We start from the raw sequence: 16,545 nt of genomic DNA, 5'->3' as shown, positions 1-16,545 counted from the left end.
AAACTTAAGCTCTGTACTTGCGGGCTAAGATTTAAACACTAAACGATGAAAAAGAAATGGATGATGCATATATCGTCGGTACGACAATTGGTTTAACAAGTTAATGTGCTCCTTCAAATGTTTGGAAGAAGTTTCATGACTATGATAATGAAATATCTATATATTAGGCTGATTCATCCGATAACTATCTTTTCATTCACTGAAGTGTCCATTTTGTCTGGCAAAGAATCACCTGATAGATTTTTAGAATGATCAATTAAGGAAAAACAAAGAAGCAAACCGGATTTGATTACTAATTGAGTGATCTTGATCAACTTAAACGTACAGGTATCCAAAATCTCTTTCTGTTTTTGATTACAGGAGCTCTTCGATTGATCCCTAATCAACACACATGCCATGGTTAAAATGACTAGGGCATGGCATGATGGCATGCAATATGATAGAATATATTCTCGTGAAAATGGTTAGTCGATTGATCTTGGTCAAAAGTTTATGCAAGTCATGAGGACCTCTGCTGAACCAGTTGTACTATCATTGATGACTAAAGACATAGTTGTTTTAGATTTTCCTTTTGACGCTTAGCTTCAGCTTTGCTACTTCAAGCTACTATAATAATAAGCCCCCTCGACCACTCCTCTCATTCATCACATACCCCAAACTTACATAGCTTTGGCCAGGAGATCGCAAAACCACCTCGATCTTCTTCTTCTCATCTTCGAGTGGCTTTAGCATTCTTTCACGATGAACCTGGAAGACAAGGTCCCCATGGACTTGGTTCAACCATCTGAGCATCTTTGCTACGTTCGGTGCAACTTCTGCAACACCGTTCTTGCTGTGAGTTCTCAATCAACTAATATGAAGAAGCATATACATATATTTTCCAACTTTAGCTTTGTCCCTGGTCTATTGTCTCATAAATTGAAGAAACCACGATCCTCTTCTCTCTCTATATATCTCTATATCTCCATCAACAAGTCAGTTTTCTCAGAATCATGCTGCCCTTATATGGTTAAACCTAGCTAGCTACAATACTGACTTATTACAACAGTAAGCTGATCGATTAAAGGGTCTTGCTTATAAGAAATGTCTGTTGTTTTAGATCAAACAGCAGATGGATCTTCTTCTGCTCGCTGTGTTGTGTTGGTTTGTTAATGTTCATGTTCATGTTATGTAACTGTACTATAGGTTGGGCTTCCATTCAAGAGGATGATGGACACAGTGACGGTGAAATGTGGTCATTGCAGCAACCTCTCCTTTCTTACCACCAGACCTAATAATCCAATCCAGATCCAACCTGCACCTCATCAGTGCCAGATCAATGATTACCCTACTACCTTGACTCTTCATCAGGTTAGTACTTAAAATCTTATTTGTAGTTCTACTTGAATTCAAAATATATACCTGTCTATCCTGCATATATAAGAAAGAAAACCCTAGGTAGTATAATATATCCCCTATATCTTATCCTATACTAGCTGATAACTAATTGATAGAGGTGTGGCACTGATTTGAATATTGAAATGGTCAATATTCTTGCAGAGCTATTCCACTGATTCAAGAAGGGGTGGTCATTCCTCCTCATCATCGTCACCCACATCTCTGGAAAGTCCATCATCCCCAAAGGCACCCTTTGTTTGTAAACGTATGTAGCAAGCCTGATCACCATTTTTAAGCTAGTTGATTACGTACTTGAACTTTGACATGAAATGAGATTTCTTTTTGGTGTGTTTATCTGGATTTATAATATGAGTGTTCATTTGTTTACCTTGCAGCACCTGAGAAGAAACACAGGGTTCCATCTGCTTACAACCGCTTCATGAAGTGAGAGGATCCAATTATTACGTTTGTCTTTCACATCATTCTTAATTATCACATCATTCTAAGCACCTTAGTTTTGTATTGTGCGTGCTTGTTATATAGGGAGGAGATCCAGCGGATCAAAGCAGCGAACCCTGAGATTCCACACCGTGAAGCTTTTAGTGCTGCTGCCAAAAATGTAAGGGTGCTTTAAGCCTTTGCAGTTAATTAGGGTTCAGTGTTCACGTATGGTTGCATAGCCTTTTCTGGCAGACCTGGTTAGATTTCATATGTACTTTTTACGTAAACCTAACTATTTAGCTGTCGATATTACAGTGGGCAAGGTACCCTAGCTCTTCAGGAGAAGCTGCTGCAACAGCTTCTGGCAGCAGTAAGAAACTTAAGGTAAGAAATTGACACTGTTCGACTTTAATTACTCGTTCAAAGTTCAGATACGTATCGATGGTAACAAGGTCCCAGATTTTGCAGGACTGAGTAGTAGGTCGTTCTATTACGCTAGGCTACCAGAACAGGCATTTATGGAGGAGCGACGTAGAACTGGAGAGGGATCAATGTAGCAGTACTACTGGTTCAGCTTAATTATCTAGATCTAGCTATAATGCATTTATATGTAATCGAATCGTTTTACGTTGGTCTTGTATGATTCAAGTTAGAACTTTCAACTCCATCGTTGTAGTTTGTTTGATTTCTTAGTCATGAACTCATGATCGATGAACATGGCATTAAGAATGTGTGGTATTACTTAATGATTATGTTTCCATTTCTGTAACTCGGTTAGTTGGTTATGCATGAAACGATCCTTAATTTTACTGTGTTATAACACTGTTTTTCTTCTTTTCGTTTTACTCTCTATATATATATAGTGTATTAAACATAAGCTAAATTTTATTAATTAAAAAAAAAAATCACAATCAAGTCACTTCCTAAATACGTCACATTAAACCCTCATTGCCATTTTCCACCTCCCCCTAATAGAAAAGAGCCATATAGTTATGTGCATGTCTGAGAGAGCTCCTTCTTCTTCTGATTCTCTAATTTAGTAATCCCCAAGAAACTCTCACTGGCTGTTCGTCAAAAAAGGGCTTCCAAAGCTTTACATATAATCTACCTCCGAGATAATTTTCTTCCCCAAAAACCAACCTTTTTGATTCAACATTATTGAATTTTAGTTAGAAATTAATTGCAGCATTGCATCCCTAGCTAGGGCATTGCAGCACTAATTAAAACCCAGTCTTCGGGTTTTAATAGTGCTGGCCTTTGTTGGGTCTTATCAATTTTCAGGAGATGAAGAACGAGGATCAAACAAGGTTTCTATTTTGGATATCACTCTCCGATAGGCCGGTTTGGCAACAATTCCTCATTTGTTCTTCAGGGTTCTTCTTTGGTTACCTTGTCAATGGCATTTGCGAGGAGTACGTATACAATCGTCTCCAATTCAGCTATGGATGGTACTTCACCTTTGTACAAGGATTTGTGTACCTGGGTTTCATATACCTCCAAGGTTTCACCACCAAGAAAATGGTGAACCCATGGAGAACATACGTGAAGCTCTCCGCTGTTCTGATGGGTTCTCATGGATTGACCAAGGGATCCTTGGCTTGGCTCAATTATCCTGCACAAATTATGTTCAAATCCACTAAGGTTCTGCCTGTGATGGTAATGGGGGCATTTATTCCTGGTCTGAGAAGGAAATACCCAATTCATGAGTACATATCTGCAATCCTCCTAGTTATTGGTTTGATCATTTTCACATTAGGGGATGCAAATACATCCCCCAATTTCAGCATATTGGGTGTGGTGATGATATCTGGCGCGCTGATTATGGATGCCTTCATGGGGAATGTGCAAGAAGCAATCTTTACACTCAACCCTGACACCACACAGACAGAGATGTTGTTCTGCTCAACAGTAGTTGGGCTGCCAATGCTGCTTCCACCAATGATTCTCACCGGAGAACTGTTTAAGGCCTGGAATTCTTGCGCCGAGCATCCTTATGTGTATGGGGTCTTAGTGTTTGAAGCCATGGCCACATATGTAGGACAAGTATCTGTGCTATCCCTCATTGCGCTTTTCGGAGCTGCCACTACTGCGATGATAACAACGGCTAGGAAGGCGGTGACATTGTTGCTGTCATACATGATATTTACAAAGCCATTGACAGAACAACATGGAACAGGGCTAATGCTCATAGCCGCAGGAATCATGCTGAAGATGGTGCCAGAAAACCAGTTTGCCAAGCATGCAAAGTCTATCAAAGACGCCGTATTGATGATGAGCCCAAAAGCAAATGAAATAGGGTTAGAAGTAGATGAGGAAGTGAACAAGCCCTTGGTGTGACTAATTACATGAGGGCCACAGCAATATTGTTGTTGTTTTGTTTTTTCTATTTCCTTTGATTTTCTAGCTTTTGTTCTCATCACAATTTTGGTTACTCTTTGTGATGGATAGGGCTTCTGCCCGTTTGGTTTGGTGAGACTTGTTCCTTGCTCCTTTATTTTCTGGTGATGCTAATGACATTGAATGGGTGCTTTGAACCATGCTGGTGCGCACAAAGGCTTTTCTTTGTTTATGTTCAAGTTGTTTAGTGTAACATGAATAGAATAAGCAGGTTTCATCTATTCAAATGGCATCTGATGGCTGCAATTTTGTAAGTTTCGAAATGGAATTATTCCACAGCGCATCGCATCATATAAAACCGAAGTAGCCACCAGTATTTGCTACCTTCTATTGGCTGCTGGTTTCAACTTTCATAGGTGGATGAGGTATCCAACTTTTTGCTTTGATCGCAAACTGATTAAGGCTCACATGAATACCTTATACGATTTTCCTAAGATAGTAAACTTTCCTTTCCCATGAGAGTGGGATAATCTATATAAATATAGTGGACATAAAAATAATCATTCTCCAAGTCATCAAGTTCCAAGGCCTAAGGAAATCCACTATGAGTCATTCATTCAATCATGCATCAGCAAAACTTTATCAACTAAACAATATCCTTCAACATATCTAACAGAATCACCCGACTAAATTTGGAGGATCCGTTCCTTTTGTTTTTCATGATGGTTTGTGCCTTCAACATTATCTATGCGAAAAAGCATGCGCAGTTGGAAAACAACCCTAGTTCAACTGTATAATCCTTGCATGAGCATAATCTAAGCAGAGAAATAGAACAAAGGTGTCTAAAGCAACTTACAGTATAAAGTCTAAAGAACAGTAGACGCCTTCTTCGCTGTTTACTTCTATGAAAAAAAGAAAAGTTTTCTACCATCCACTGAAATGCACCAATGTAGGTAGAATGTCCCTGATCAAGTGAATCCAAACTTCCTCCAACAAGCTGTAGGGGCATCAAATCATGAATATCATTTATAAAGTTATATAGATGAGGAGACAGATCAGTAATTTCATGGTTTTTATTTTTATTTTTAATTTCATCTCTAATATCTGGAACATCCATCTCTGTAATGTCATCAAGTAGACTAAGTATGCAAGACACATTTTGATTGTCCTTACTTCAATTCTAGATTTTGGATGCCCATTAAAGAAAATTTTGAAAAAGGTGCTACACAGTTCTGATAGAAAAGAACATGAACAGATTTTTTGAGTGGAAACACTCACATTGCCTCTTAAAGGCTACTTAAGATTGCGGGAAACAGTAGAAATCCCCCTGTTCCTGTTTGACTTGCAAAAAGTTTCTCTCTTGCTCCACTCTTTGAAAATGTGAAGACAATTGGAGCAAATCAAAAGTTGGTCCATTTTCAGGAGAAAGATGATACTTGTGACTGAAGCAAGCTGACCCCTGGACCCTATCTGTGCGATGTTGGAAGTCAACAGCATGACTAGAATCAGAAATCATTACCGAATCCATCTGGTCAGTTCCCATGGAGTTCATCCTGCATGGGAAGGATCCATTTCGTCCACATTTTTCCAAGGCTTTTACTGTGGAAGGCCATTCATTATTTTGACCAGCACCATGATGGGTTCTCTGCATTTGCAGAGGGGTAGCCACTTGATTTCTTGCAGAATGGATTGAGCTCTGTGATTGAGATGACAGAAGAGAGAGAACACCCTGGTAGGTTGACGCCCCAGATTCTTTCTGAACATCTGATGCTGTATCAAAAACCGAGTATTCATGTCCTGATATAGGAACTCCTGAAGCATGTTGCTTTGCGAGGCCATGCAGATGGAGGAAAGAGTTTGGAATTGATTGCCTGTTTGATGTGCGTGTCACACATTGACTGTAAGTTAATTCATCTTCAGTTTTAATATGTCCATACTGGTTAGATTCTTCTGGATATAGAACGCCACCTGGAAGTATATCTGAAAAGACAAATGGTGTTCTCTTTGGCAAGGAAGTTCCAAGATATCCAATGCCTGCAAACACTTACAAAACCTAGCAGTAAATATCATAGCTCATGAAGTTATCCTACCTGGCTACCCCACAGTTACTTCAATGAATTTTAAATGCACATTCACTATTAGTTGTTTTAACATGGTCACATATATCTTAATTTGAAGGTATATAGGCTTATCTTCTTCCTGAACCAAGAAAATGTATGATTAGACAGACAAATTGTATACACCTACACAACATTATCTTTGCTGGTCTCAAATGCTATAGGGGGTAAATTGTTTGCACCATTTTAATCATTGTTACATTAGAAGCTCCCAAAATGAACTTTATAGAAAACTAAAAGGAACACCATTGTTGGCTGATGTGGCCTTCTTTTAGCTTTAATTTAATGGATGGAATTCTTATTGAAAATGACAAAAAACAGCCTGGTCAAAAGATTCAAATGTAGTGGGACTGAAGAATAGCATAAAGTTATCATGCTCTTACCAGGAAATCCTAGCCATAAAGGTCTGTTCCATCAAACTTTATAAACTTTATGCGGCATGTATATGGCCATAGAATTTTGCGAACTTAAAAAACTTATCCCACTTGCCTCTAGTATCTTTGATCTCTCTCATTGAGAAATCACTACAGAAATTGTTCTAACAAGAATGTTATATCAGTAGGAGGATGAGGCATATCATACCTTGATATGACTGAAGCCAGTTATGCGATTTACAATCAAAGGTATCTAGCTGAGGCTTCCTTCGGCGTTGATTGTGGCCAGCTAAGCGTCTACGACAACTACGCTTAACATCATCGAATTCAGCCAGCAGATGAAACCTAATAACCAAAAAGATATCAATTGGTCATACCAGTGAAAAAATTTGAGGCAGTATACTAAACCTTTGGGTGTATAGATCCTCAAATCTATATGGAGATGAGAAGTAGAAATGGACGTTCATTAGATTTATATTCATCATCAGATGTTAAAGTAACAGAATATCAAAGTCAAAACCTAATTTAAGAATGTTACTTAACAAAAAGTCAAACAGGAATTAAGGTCAAAGAGATTCAAATAAGAAGCAGAAAAGAATATCACTGTCCAAATTGACTTGAACTTTATTCGACTACTACTAAGCCATAGAAAAATAAACAAAAACAAGGAAACTAATGAATATTTTAAAATATGAGGTAAAATATCACAAACCATGGAGATTATCATTTCTCACCATGCATATGAGATCCTAATCTGTGCCAAATCCTAGGAGAAAATATTTAAGTCAAGTGCTGAATCTGCAAAATAACTTTCTTTGAGGGGCGTGTGAAAATGCAGATGCACATAGAAGCACTTTTGTGGCTTTCTTCACTTCATGTACATGAGATGCCTCTTAGCATTTCACTTTTCTTTCGTTCCATTTTTGTTCCTCACAAGTCAACGGAGAAAAACCTCACTTAATTTGGAAAATTAACAACTCTTAACTCTGGATTCGTTCTAGATATAGAATAAGGTTAGCAATTAATCCTACCTTTTGATAATTAGACGCAGTTAATACAAAATCAAAATTAAAGCAAAGGCATAGCAGATGTATAGGGACAAGAAAAGAAGCACCAACCTGCTACATTGCTGACAAAACCTCTGTTCAATGCCATTTACAATAACTATCGCAGTCTTTGAGTGAGCATCACAAACTCTATGCCTCTTATGGTACTCCTTTGAAGAGCTAAGATCCATGTTACAACCATGAACCTGGCAGGTGATAGTCTGATAGTATGAACCCTTCGTGCGAGCTCTCTTTGACCTCTCTTTCAGATGTTGACTATCCTTTCCATATTTGCTATCAGCCAACCTCCCTAGCTTCAAAGCAATTAGTGATGAATCCTGGCTACTAGACTCACAGACTGGGCTAGAAAATTTGGAGCCAGATTCTCCGTCACCCCATGATGAACTTGAAGTCATCAAACAAGTAGGAGAAGCTACTGTATTGTTACTAGAATCATTACAGCCGACACCACTCAAGATATCCACTACCTGGTTACCATGAAAAGGCTCCTTCATTGTATCAGGCAATCCCGAATCCATGAACTCCATGCTCTCAACTGATTCTTTATCGAAATTAAAGCAAGTTTTGTTATCCCATTCTAAAAATGCTTTTGTACTTTTTGCAAATGCATCAATTGGTATATCCATCTCATCAGCAAATAAAAACCCTTTCCCTTCTGAACCGAAACTCCAAGGCTCCATATGCCTACCAGATACCACAAAAGTAAAGTAAGTTTCAATTTGCAAAGGAACAGAAAATGCAACCAAAATAATGCAAGCCAAGAAACACATATGAATAAGAGTACGAAATCAATAACCATTGATGAGACTACAGAAAAGCAATATCATCAACACTCATATATGAAACAAACCCATCTAATAAAAAGATTAGAACTTGAGCTCCAACGACTAAATATCCCAAGAAACCACTGGTTGATGACCAAACAAAAAGAAAAGAGAAACAAAGCCTAATAGTATTTCTCTGGTTCTTTGATCCCCTAGCAAAGACCAAAGGGTAATACATAGCCTTTGTTTTCCTCACCAAACCAAACAGAGCCTTTGCAATAAAAGCTCATCACCCATAAACATTATAGAGAATAGTTTGTACAAAGAAAGATTCAAAGCTTAAACTAACATATACCCAGATAACAGAAGCACTTATTCCACTGACTTCAACACTCAAAGCTTCCATAAAAGAGATTGAAATGTATTTGAAAGCTCAAAGAAGAAGAAGCAGATAAAGATCAAATCTTTAAAAGAAGCAAAGACAAACGAATACCCATAAAAACAACGAGCAAAAATGGCCATTGACCAGTTATGGAGCGAAGTAGGTGGTTAAAAAACATACCCAATTCTCTCTTGCTAGTTTTCTCGGGAACCAAGAGACCCAGTAACTCCCAATGGAAAACGACAGCTCGCTGAGGAAGAAAGAGCTCGAGAGTGACTTGATGATAATGAAGAAGAAAGACTGAAACTTTTTTTTTTTTTTGAGGAGGTCGAAGCAGACACAGAGAGTGATGAACAAGTCGGGAAGATTTTTCCACACACCCCACGACGACTCTGCAAGTTGAGGTCTTTGTGTTGTAGCTTTTGAGATGGCAGAGTCGCATTTACATTTCTGGACACCTGTTCTGCATCTTATTACAGAGACAAAGTAGATTGGAGGGCTCTCGCTTTCATCGGTTTTCCACTTTTCCCTAAACAAATGAGTTGAATTTAGAAAGGTAAAAGTCTCAGTTACCTGATTTGTCACCATCAATCACCCTTGGGTACTTTTGCTGTAATTACTCTTGTGTTATAATCATCATTTACATTCAATCACTTTCCAAAATTGTACGTACACCCATCCAGTATTAGGTTGAATTGTAGACCGACTTATCAATGCTGAAAATACCCTTTACACGTAAAAGACGTTACATAGGTAACATGTTTTTCGATAATGATCATATCATGAATTTGTCTAAATAATATACAAACACAATGTCGTATTAAATATAATCAATTATAACGTTTTTTTTTTTTATTTAACACACTTCGTCTATGATGATAGTCAATTATAAAATAATTTTAAATAACAAGGTTTTAAATAAAATTAAAATGTGTGGATGAGAAAATAAATAATGTGCGTTAATAGCAAAAAAAGATGTGTTAACCTTTGAATATAATCTCCCTCTTTGATACTAATTTAGATATAATAATAGTCATACTTGCTTGATGTAGCCTTTTTCATTCCATTTTATTCCATGTACGAGTTTGTGAAGCAAGACATGCCTTGCTATTTGTATGCAAATGTCTTTTCGACAAGTTATTTGTATGCAGAGGTTGGGACACATCTTAATTAGTGGTCTTAAGAATCGGAGCAAAATATGCCTTCCACTCATGGATGTTTAAGATTTACAGATACAACCCTCTTCTCTGTCACCTGGTTTTCTTTTGAATTCAAACCACTGCTAGCTAGCATCCAAGTTCCAAACTTCCTACTGTGGCCTGTGGGAGAGAGAACCAGTGAACGTACGACAAGAGAAGAAGAACCCAGGCAAACCCAGATTGCCACTTGTGTTTGGTGGGTCGAGCGACACGTATCCCCTGGAGTCGTCTGCAAAAACTGGACAATGGGAAGCGATGGTTGTGCTCCGGCAGGGAGTGCCATGCCAATGCCACCTGTTGCCTGTTGATGGATGGATGGAGCCAAAATTGCTAGCTAGCTACGATTGATGGGTACTGACATTTCCGTTCACTGAGCTTTTCACACACCACAAGCCACAAGGATATGCACCCATCAATAGGTAGCTGTCAACACACATATGAAGTGTGAATAATTAAGGTTTGGAAGAATAGAGGACACCGAAAGTTAAGTCTTGTTTTCTATTGTATATCGTAATTTCGATAATAACTTATGAATTTATCAAGTGTGTTACCGAGAAATATTAAACATTTTGAATATGTGATATATGTGTGTGCGCGCGTATTCTATGTGTCTGATATAGTTCCTCTTCGTCGTGATATTTAAAGCATAAACAAGATGTGATGAATAATTGGATTGAGGAAGGAGAAACTAAAGCGGAAGTTGTGATGTGCTTGTCAGCATTGTGTTGGAATACAACAATAACTTTCGTCTTTAGTCTTTACTTAGTGAGAGCATAGAGACAAGCTCACTAACAGGAAGTGAACACTGTGATCATGCTATCATGCATAATTGATTTATGGGCCTATATAACCAGATCTCCAAATCCAAAGCAAGATTTGAGAATAATATTGTTGCAGGCTTTACAATCAAATGATTTCTTACTCGATGGCCACTCATCCCTGCCCGTAACAAAGAGAGTGCCAGCCAACACAGATCAAGCACATAAGATGACAACCATTCCATTATGAAGGTGCTCGATCATATGGTATATTGGTATATTACGTTGTGTACGTTTTTCTCAACTTCTATCTTCCTCCAATTTTATCAACATTCAATTCTAAACCAATAATATGAAATTATGAATCGAAGATAAATGTCATGCGCCACCGGAACCGAGCTGCCTGATCCCCCACTCTATGTGAAAGAATGGAACAGCAAGAAGCTCAAATGAAGGTACATAACAAGGAATAAAAGCAACCTTTTCAATCTCTCGAACCGACGTACCGTTCAAAAACCCTATTTACAAAGGAATCAATGAGGGTTTCATGCATCTATTTTTTTCAGGTACTGCAATCAAACCTCGCATTTGAGAAGCATTCTTCATTTTGTTATCACTCTACAAAGGCATGTATATGTGAATTTAGGCTCTCGGATATGCACGAATACATATGCGTAAATAAATCGAGTATGTAAAGAAAATTTAAAAAAATACTAGTCCGGATATAAGTATTTTCTTACAATAAAATGACTTTCCACCTTAAAAGATGAATCAGTCGTATAGGCCAATAATCCACACACCGGCCCAAGCTCAAAAAACAGCCCAACAACAGCAGAAAGCGAACAACTACGCCAACCAGGAAAAAGAAACAAGAAATGACATCAAATCCCACACCAGCAACCCTAACCCTAATCAGCCGTAATCAGATACCATGATTACTTAATGAGTTTGGTGTTGAAATTCACTCATCAAAATGGTGGTTTAATTACTGATCAGTATCTAGTCAGGTAAAAACCCATTAACCCAATTTGCTTATGTTGTTTATTTGATGCGCCTGTTGTATTGAACTATTGATGACCCAGTAGTTACTATCCCAGGTGTTTGATCTTATTTCTAAGTTCTAACCTGACCATGTTTATTTAATTTCAAGTCTCTATCACTACATGAATCCTTCTTTTAAATCCTCTCCCAATGAGTGTGTTACTGATTCATATTCCGGTTATACTTGGTTTTCATTGATCATAATATCATACCTGATTATGAATTTTAATTTGCAGTTGCCATGTCCGAGTCACAAGTCGATCACAATAAGTTTCACCCCTGGGAGTGGGAGGGGGTCAGATTCCTGCTCTTGTTCCCCAAATGTGGATCAACTATAAAACTTGTTTGATCCTTATGATCTGGTTCAAAAATGTGGTTACATTTAGATCAAAGACATAGATGGTTGGCTCTGGTGCGATGGGAACCATAGAGCTAGGACCTCCCACATGTTGGAATAAATCAAAGAAGGTTGTTGTCTCTGCTTTCGTTTACCAGAAGTTATGGCAGATGAACACAAAGTTGATCGAGAACTCCTAAAGGTATATATGCACATTCATCTTTCCACTCGAGATTTTTTTAGTTGGTGTTAGGGTTTATTTGACAGAGATAATGGTTGGTGTTATGCTTGATCGGGTGTGCATACGTTGTTCCTGCCCATTTTCATTAGTCTGGTTCTGTGCTTGGTTTTCTTGCGGCTGAATAATTAAGAAGTACTACCTAGTTTGCTTTATGTTGAAATAGCTTGACAAGTTGACATACAATAATGCTAGCTCCTTACTGATTCATTGTCTAACATTGTATCAAAGTTACACTCATCGCCAACTTACCCGCGAAGGGAGAATGCTTATCTATCTATACGTAGTTAGTTACCTAAGTAGAGTCTCCATTTTGTTAGAAGCACAAGTAGCAAAGGGACTAGTAAATGTGATGGGATAGCTTTATCAGATGTGAATCATGTGATATGTTGAACAGGTTGAACCAGGGTGGATTTGATAATTGGGATAGTGCCATTATAGTGAAAAGAGGGTTAACGGGAGCTAGTGATCTCACTTTGCAGATACTTTTTATAAAAGGAAGGAGAATAGGAGATCATATATGTTTTGCACAGAGAAAAGCAGGTCATTTCTTTCTCTTTGAGTTACAGTTTCAGGACGTGTGGGGTTAAACCTTAGTAATCAATATCATCAACATCGATTAGTGATAAGTTAACTTGGACCCCCAATACCACCAATATTGGTAGTTACAGAACTTAAATCCATTCCTGTGTTTGTTTGCATCATTGCTCAGTTTCAATAGGATATCCAAAACCAAAAGGATCACGATTCATGATTGTTGACATTCCAGTCCTAGTTGTATACTTCCTTTTTCTGTATGCGTAGCAGCGTCTCATACATACAAGTAACTGATGCAGCTTTCAGAAGTGGCAATTTGGTGTGGTTCAATTCCTTGTGTTAGGAACTGCAGCCACATCAATCAATTGAGTCTGTTAGAGGCCAATTTTCAGACCACACCAGTTTGTTCCTAGTGTAAGATTGATGATAGAAACCAGTCATTCCAATAGCGACAAGGATAGCTCACCTAACTTGATATCATTTTCACCACCTCTATGGCTGAGCTTACATGTTTGTGAACAATTTTTGCCATTTGGGGCTTTCAATTTTGTGGATGGTTTGCATCATTCCCAAAAGAATACAGGGAAACTACCTTTTTTTTGTTGCTGGCCCGAATAGTCTTGATTCATGGTTTCCAGAGTTAGGAGATCAAGTTGCTAGTTTGTCATATCAGGCTACCATCTATGTGCTCAATTTGCCAAGAGTAACTGATTAGTTTGGCTTTGTGTAGAATCTAGAGAGATTGTTTCTAATAGTAATCAAAGTACTGGAATAATGCTGGATCACCTTTTTGTTCTAGATCGTTTTGATTAGACGTACAGAGTTTATGTTTAATATCATGATCAATGGCTTAACTATTTTGAGGTTGGGAGCTTAAACTTTTATGCTTTTCCCATGCATCATATGGAACCAAAGCAGATTACCATGTCATGCATCCCCTGCATATTCAGACCAAAAGGAATATAAATCCCTTGCATATATTTGTACACCCCACTATAAACACTTACCTGTCTGCTCCCCACTACAGAAGCCATAACCTATTTTATGTTATATGTATATGGCAGATCTAGAGTGGAGACCCGAATAAGAAACCCTACTTAGCTTCACTCATTTGGATTTATGTGATTGAACCGTTTTCTCTACAAAGATTATATCGGCAAAACATTAGCCAATTGCAGAAAGCTTCACTCATTTGTGATCGAACTTTTGCTCTTTTGAGCTACCACGCAATGTACTTAGTGACCAGAACAATAGTTGAGCTTCTTTTAACTACGTCAACTAAATTTCGGTTTTGTTTTTAATTGATTAATTTTAAGATTTTGGCATTGTGCAGATCAACAAGCAGAGTAGCAGACCATTGTTTCCAAGATGGCCGAATTTGATTATTGGAATTGTGCCGACACTATCACATAAAAGAATTAAGGATGGTAAGAACTAAGAACCATTTTTGGCCTTTCTTTTAATTCTGTTTTTTTTTTTAAATATTTTATTAATAACTCACACACCCTACATATGTCAGTGAAGTTTGAACTCGTGACCTCAAAATTATCAGTTAAACACCTTAACTAACCAAGTCACAGCTCACCGACAACCTGTCTTTTATAATTACAGATAAGGAGATTTTTATTTATTTTTTCCGATGAAAATGAAGATAGAAGAGCACAACTGCTCTCTAGCTACCCCCCCCCCCTTTATTTCAAAAGAAATGAAAAAAGAACACACATTGCAAAGGAATATCACTCTAATACATGATGGTAGATGAAATTCCAAGAAATGAAGTTTACGATAAACACACATGTTTAATGGAAAAATTGATCGACATGATTATGTCCAAACTCATGATCGGAAAAGTAAAACACATTGCAGGTCACATGATATGATATGATGATCGTGCATGCCATACTTCTCCAGAAAAAGTATAATTCAGTGCAAGTTTCAGGGATCATACCAAGGGAATTCATGCCTATCAATCAAGCCAATCCACCAAACTGGTGTTCTAGTACTGGAAATCCTGATTATATAGCTCCAAACTAACTACTAGTAAAAACAAAAACAAAAGACAAACAAACATTCCCAACTGTATATACAGAGAAAAGCACCGCTAGAACTTTCCTAGAAGATGAAAGAGAAAGAGAAAAAAGAAGCAAAATTCACTTCCATGTCGACCACATCCATGCATGCATCTAACATAAATTTATATGATCATCTCCCATAAAAATGAAATAATACACAGTACTAAAAATATATGTTACTATGAGGCATTTGCAATCGGGGTTCCTCTGATATTCTTGATGCTATCCACGTTGGTAGTTTCATACACAGGCAAACCGCTCGAGTAGTATCCTCCCAAGTCATAGTTCTGCAACTCGAAAAGATCGGAGCTCGAATCACTTTCTGCACCATCGTCATCATCAACATCAACCACCTCACTCAGCCTCTTCAACAATCCTTTGTTGTGATCCTGATCTGTTGAACTCTTGTATTTTTCTGACAACGACAGCCGGTTATTGTATTTTAACTTCTCGTCCAACCAGTTTAACTCTCTGTTTGATGAAACTTTCTCATCCGAGACTGAAGATTTTGCATGTGACATAACATCATGTTTGGACAAATTGGACACCACTGGCTTGTGATCTGAGTGACTTATTTTCCAATCTTTGTGGCTCTTGGCGGTTGCGATTTGTGCACTGTAAGGAGGAGGTGTTCTGAAGCCAGAGCTTGAAGATGAGTATATGGACTTGGCATCAGTAGTAGTAGTAGTAGTACTGCTCGCGCTTCGGAAATGGCTAATGCTGCTTCTTCTTCTTCTCCTTCCACCTGGACTCTCCTCCTCATCTTTCATAGACTGCGAGGATTTTGGTTTCTTCTTCTTGGAGCTAGATTGGTTGAAAAGCGAATTCAAGAAGCTAGCTAGTCTCCCACCTGGAGAGCTCGGCTGCTTGTACTTGATCTTTTCTTTCATATTCTGTTTCTGATCCACCGCATGGTGATGATGATGATGAAGAAGCTGATGATCCAACACGTTTCGGATTGGCATATCAAGACTAATTCTGCCTCCTCTCCATGACGATCTATCTTCTTTCATCATCGTCGGAGCAGCAGCTTCGTTGTAGCCGGAGAAGTACCGTGCTGCTTCGAACACGTCCAGCTCGCCTGAGTCGTTCCTCCGGTGGAAGGATTTCTTGTGTGCTTTCTCAGCTGGGTCTGCAACTCCTGCAATAGATGACATGCTTCAACAATGACCTTGAAATGAAGTAAATGTCTCACTGGGGATGAAGGGTTTTTATGGGAGAGATGGATAGAGCATAAAAGGAGGGTTTTGTGAGATTGTGGAGAGATTGATGGGTTTGAACTTTGAAATGATTGTGAGTAGTGGGAACTTTGCTTTAAAATAATCAAATATCATGAAGGTTTTTTGCCATGGAAGAGTCACAATTTACTTTGATGTGGATATATGTGCTTTACTAGTGATAGAAAAGATGAGTGGGGTGCTACTGATACTACAAGGGAAACAAAGCTTTATGGCTTTATGGATATACACATAAGCTGTATCTATATATACAAATCCTTCACAGT

At 38.1% G+C, this 16,545-nt stretch overlaps 3 protein-coding genes and 1 non-coding gene across 4 annotated transcripts; 3 read left to right on the top strand and 1 right to left on the bottom strand.

The window, feature by feature from the left end:
* Nucleotides 1-741: 741 nt before the first annotated feature.
* Nucleotides 742-2,375, top strand: LOC101305462 (protein DROOPING LEAF-like). The gene is made up of 7 exons (XM_004298308.1): nt 742-834; nt 1,186-1,309; nt 1,529-1,642; nt 1,773-1,821; nt 1,921-1,996; nt 2,134-2,202; nt 2,250-2,375. Exons 1-7 carry the CDS (start codon nt 742-744, stop codon nt 2,373-2,375), a joined length of 651 nt encoding a protein of 216 aa, XP_004298356.1.
* Nucleotides 2,376-3,102: 727 nt separating this feature from the next.
* On the top strand, nt 3,103-4,155 carry LOC101305169 (UDP-galactose/UDP-glucose transporter 2-like). The gene has a single exon (XM_004298307.1). The coding sequence runs from the start codon at nt 3,103-3,105 to the stop codon at nt 4,153-4,155; it is 1,053 nt and encodes a 350-aa protein (XP_004298355.1).
* Nucleotides 4,156-5,082: 927 nt separating this feature from the next.
* LOC101304663 (squamosa promoter-binding-like protein 6-like) lies at nt 5,083-9,098 on the bottom strand. Its single transcript, XM_004297168.1, has 5 exons — nt 9,040-9,098; nt 7,765-8,397; nt 6,855-6,991; nt 5,434-6,189; nt 5,083-5,152 (listed from the first exon to the last, which is right to left on the bottom strand). The coding sequence occupies exons 2-4, from the start codon at nt 8,391-8,393 to the stop codon at nt 5,453-5,455; spliced, it is 1,503 nt and encodes a 500-aa protein (XP_004297216.1). The 5' UTR covers nt 8,394-8,397; nt 9,040-9,098; the 3' UTR covers nt 5,083-5,152; nt 5,434-5,452.
* A 3,226-nt stretch (nt 9,099-12,324) lies between these two features.
* LOC101304374 lies at nt 12,325-15,294 on the top strand. The gene is made up of 2 exons (XR_184522.1): nt 12,325-12,396; nt 14,303-15,294. It is a non-coding gene; the product is annotated as an uncharacterized LOC101304374 (transcript).
* The last annotated feature ends 1,251 nt before the right edge of the window (nt 15,295-16,545 follow it).

This window comes from Fragaria vesca, linkage group LG4 (assembly GCF_000184155.1).
Source record: "Fragaria vesca subsp. vesca linkage group LG4, FraVesHawaii_1.0, whole genome shotgun sequence".
NCBI classification, from domain to species: Eukaryota; Viridiplantae; Streptophyta; class Magnoliopsida; order Rosales; family Rosaceae; genus Fragaria; species Fragaria vesca.
The sequence above is the reverse complement of the archived record's forward strand: the minus strand, read 5'-3'. Positions and strand labels throughout refer to the sequence as shown.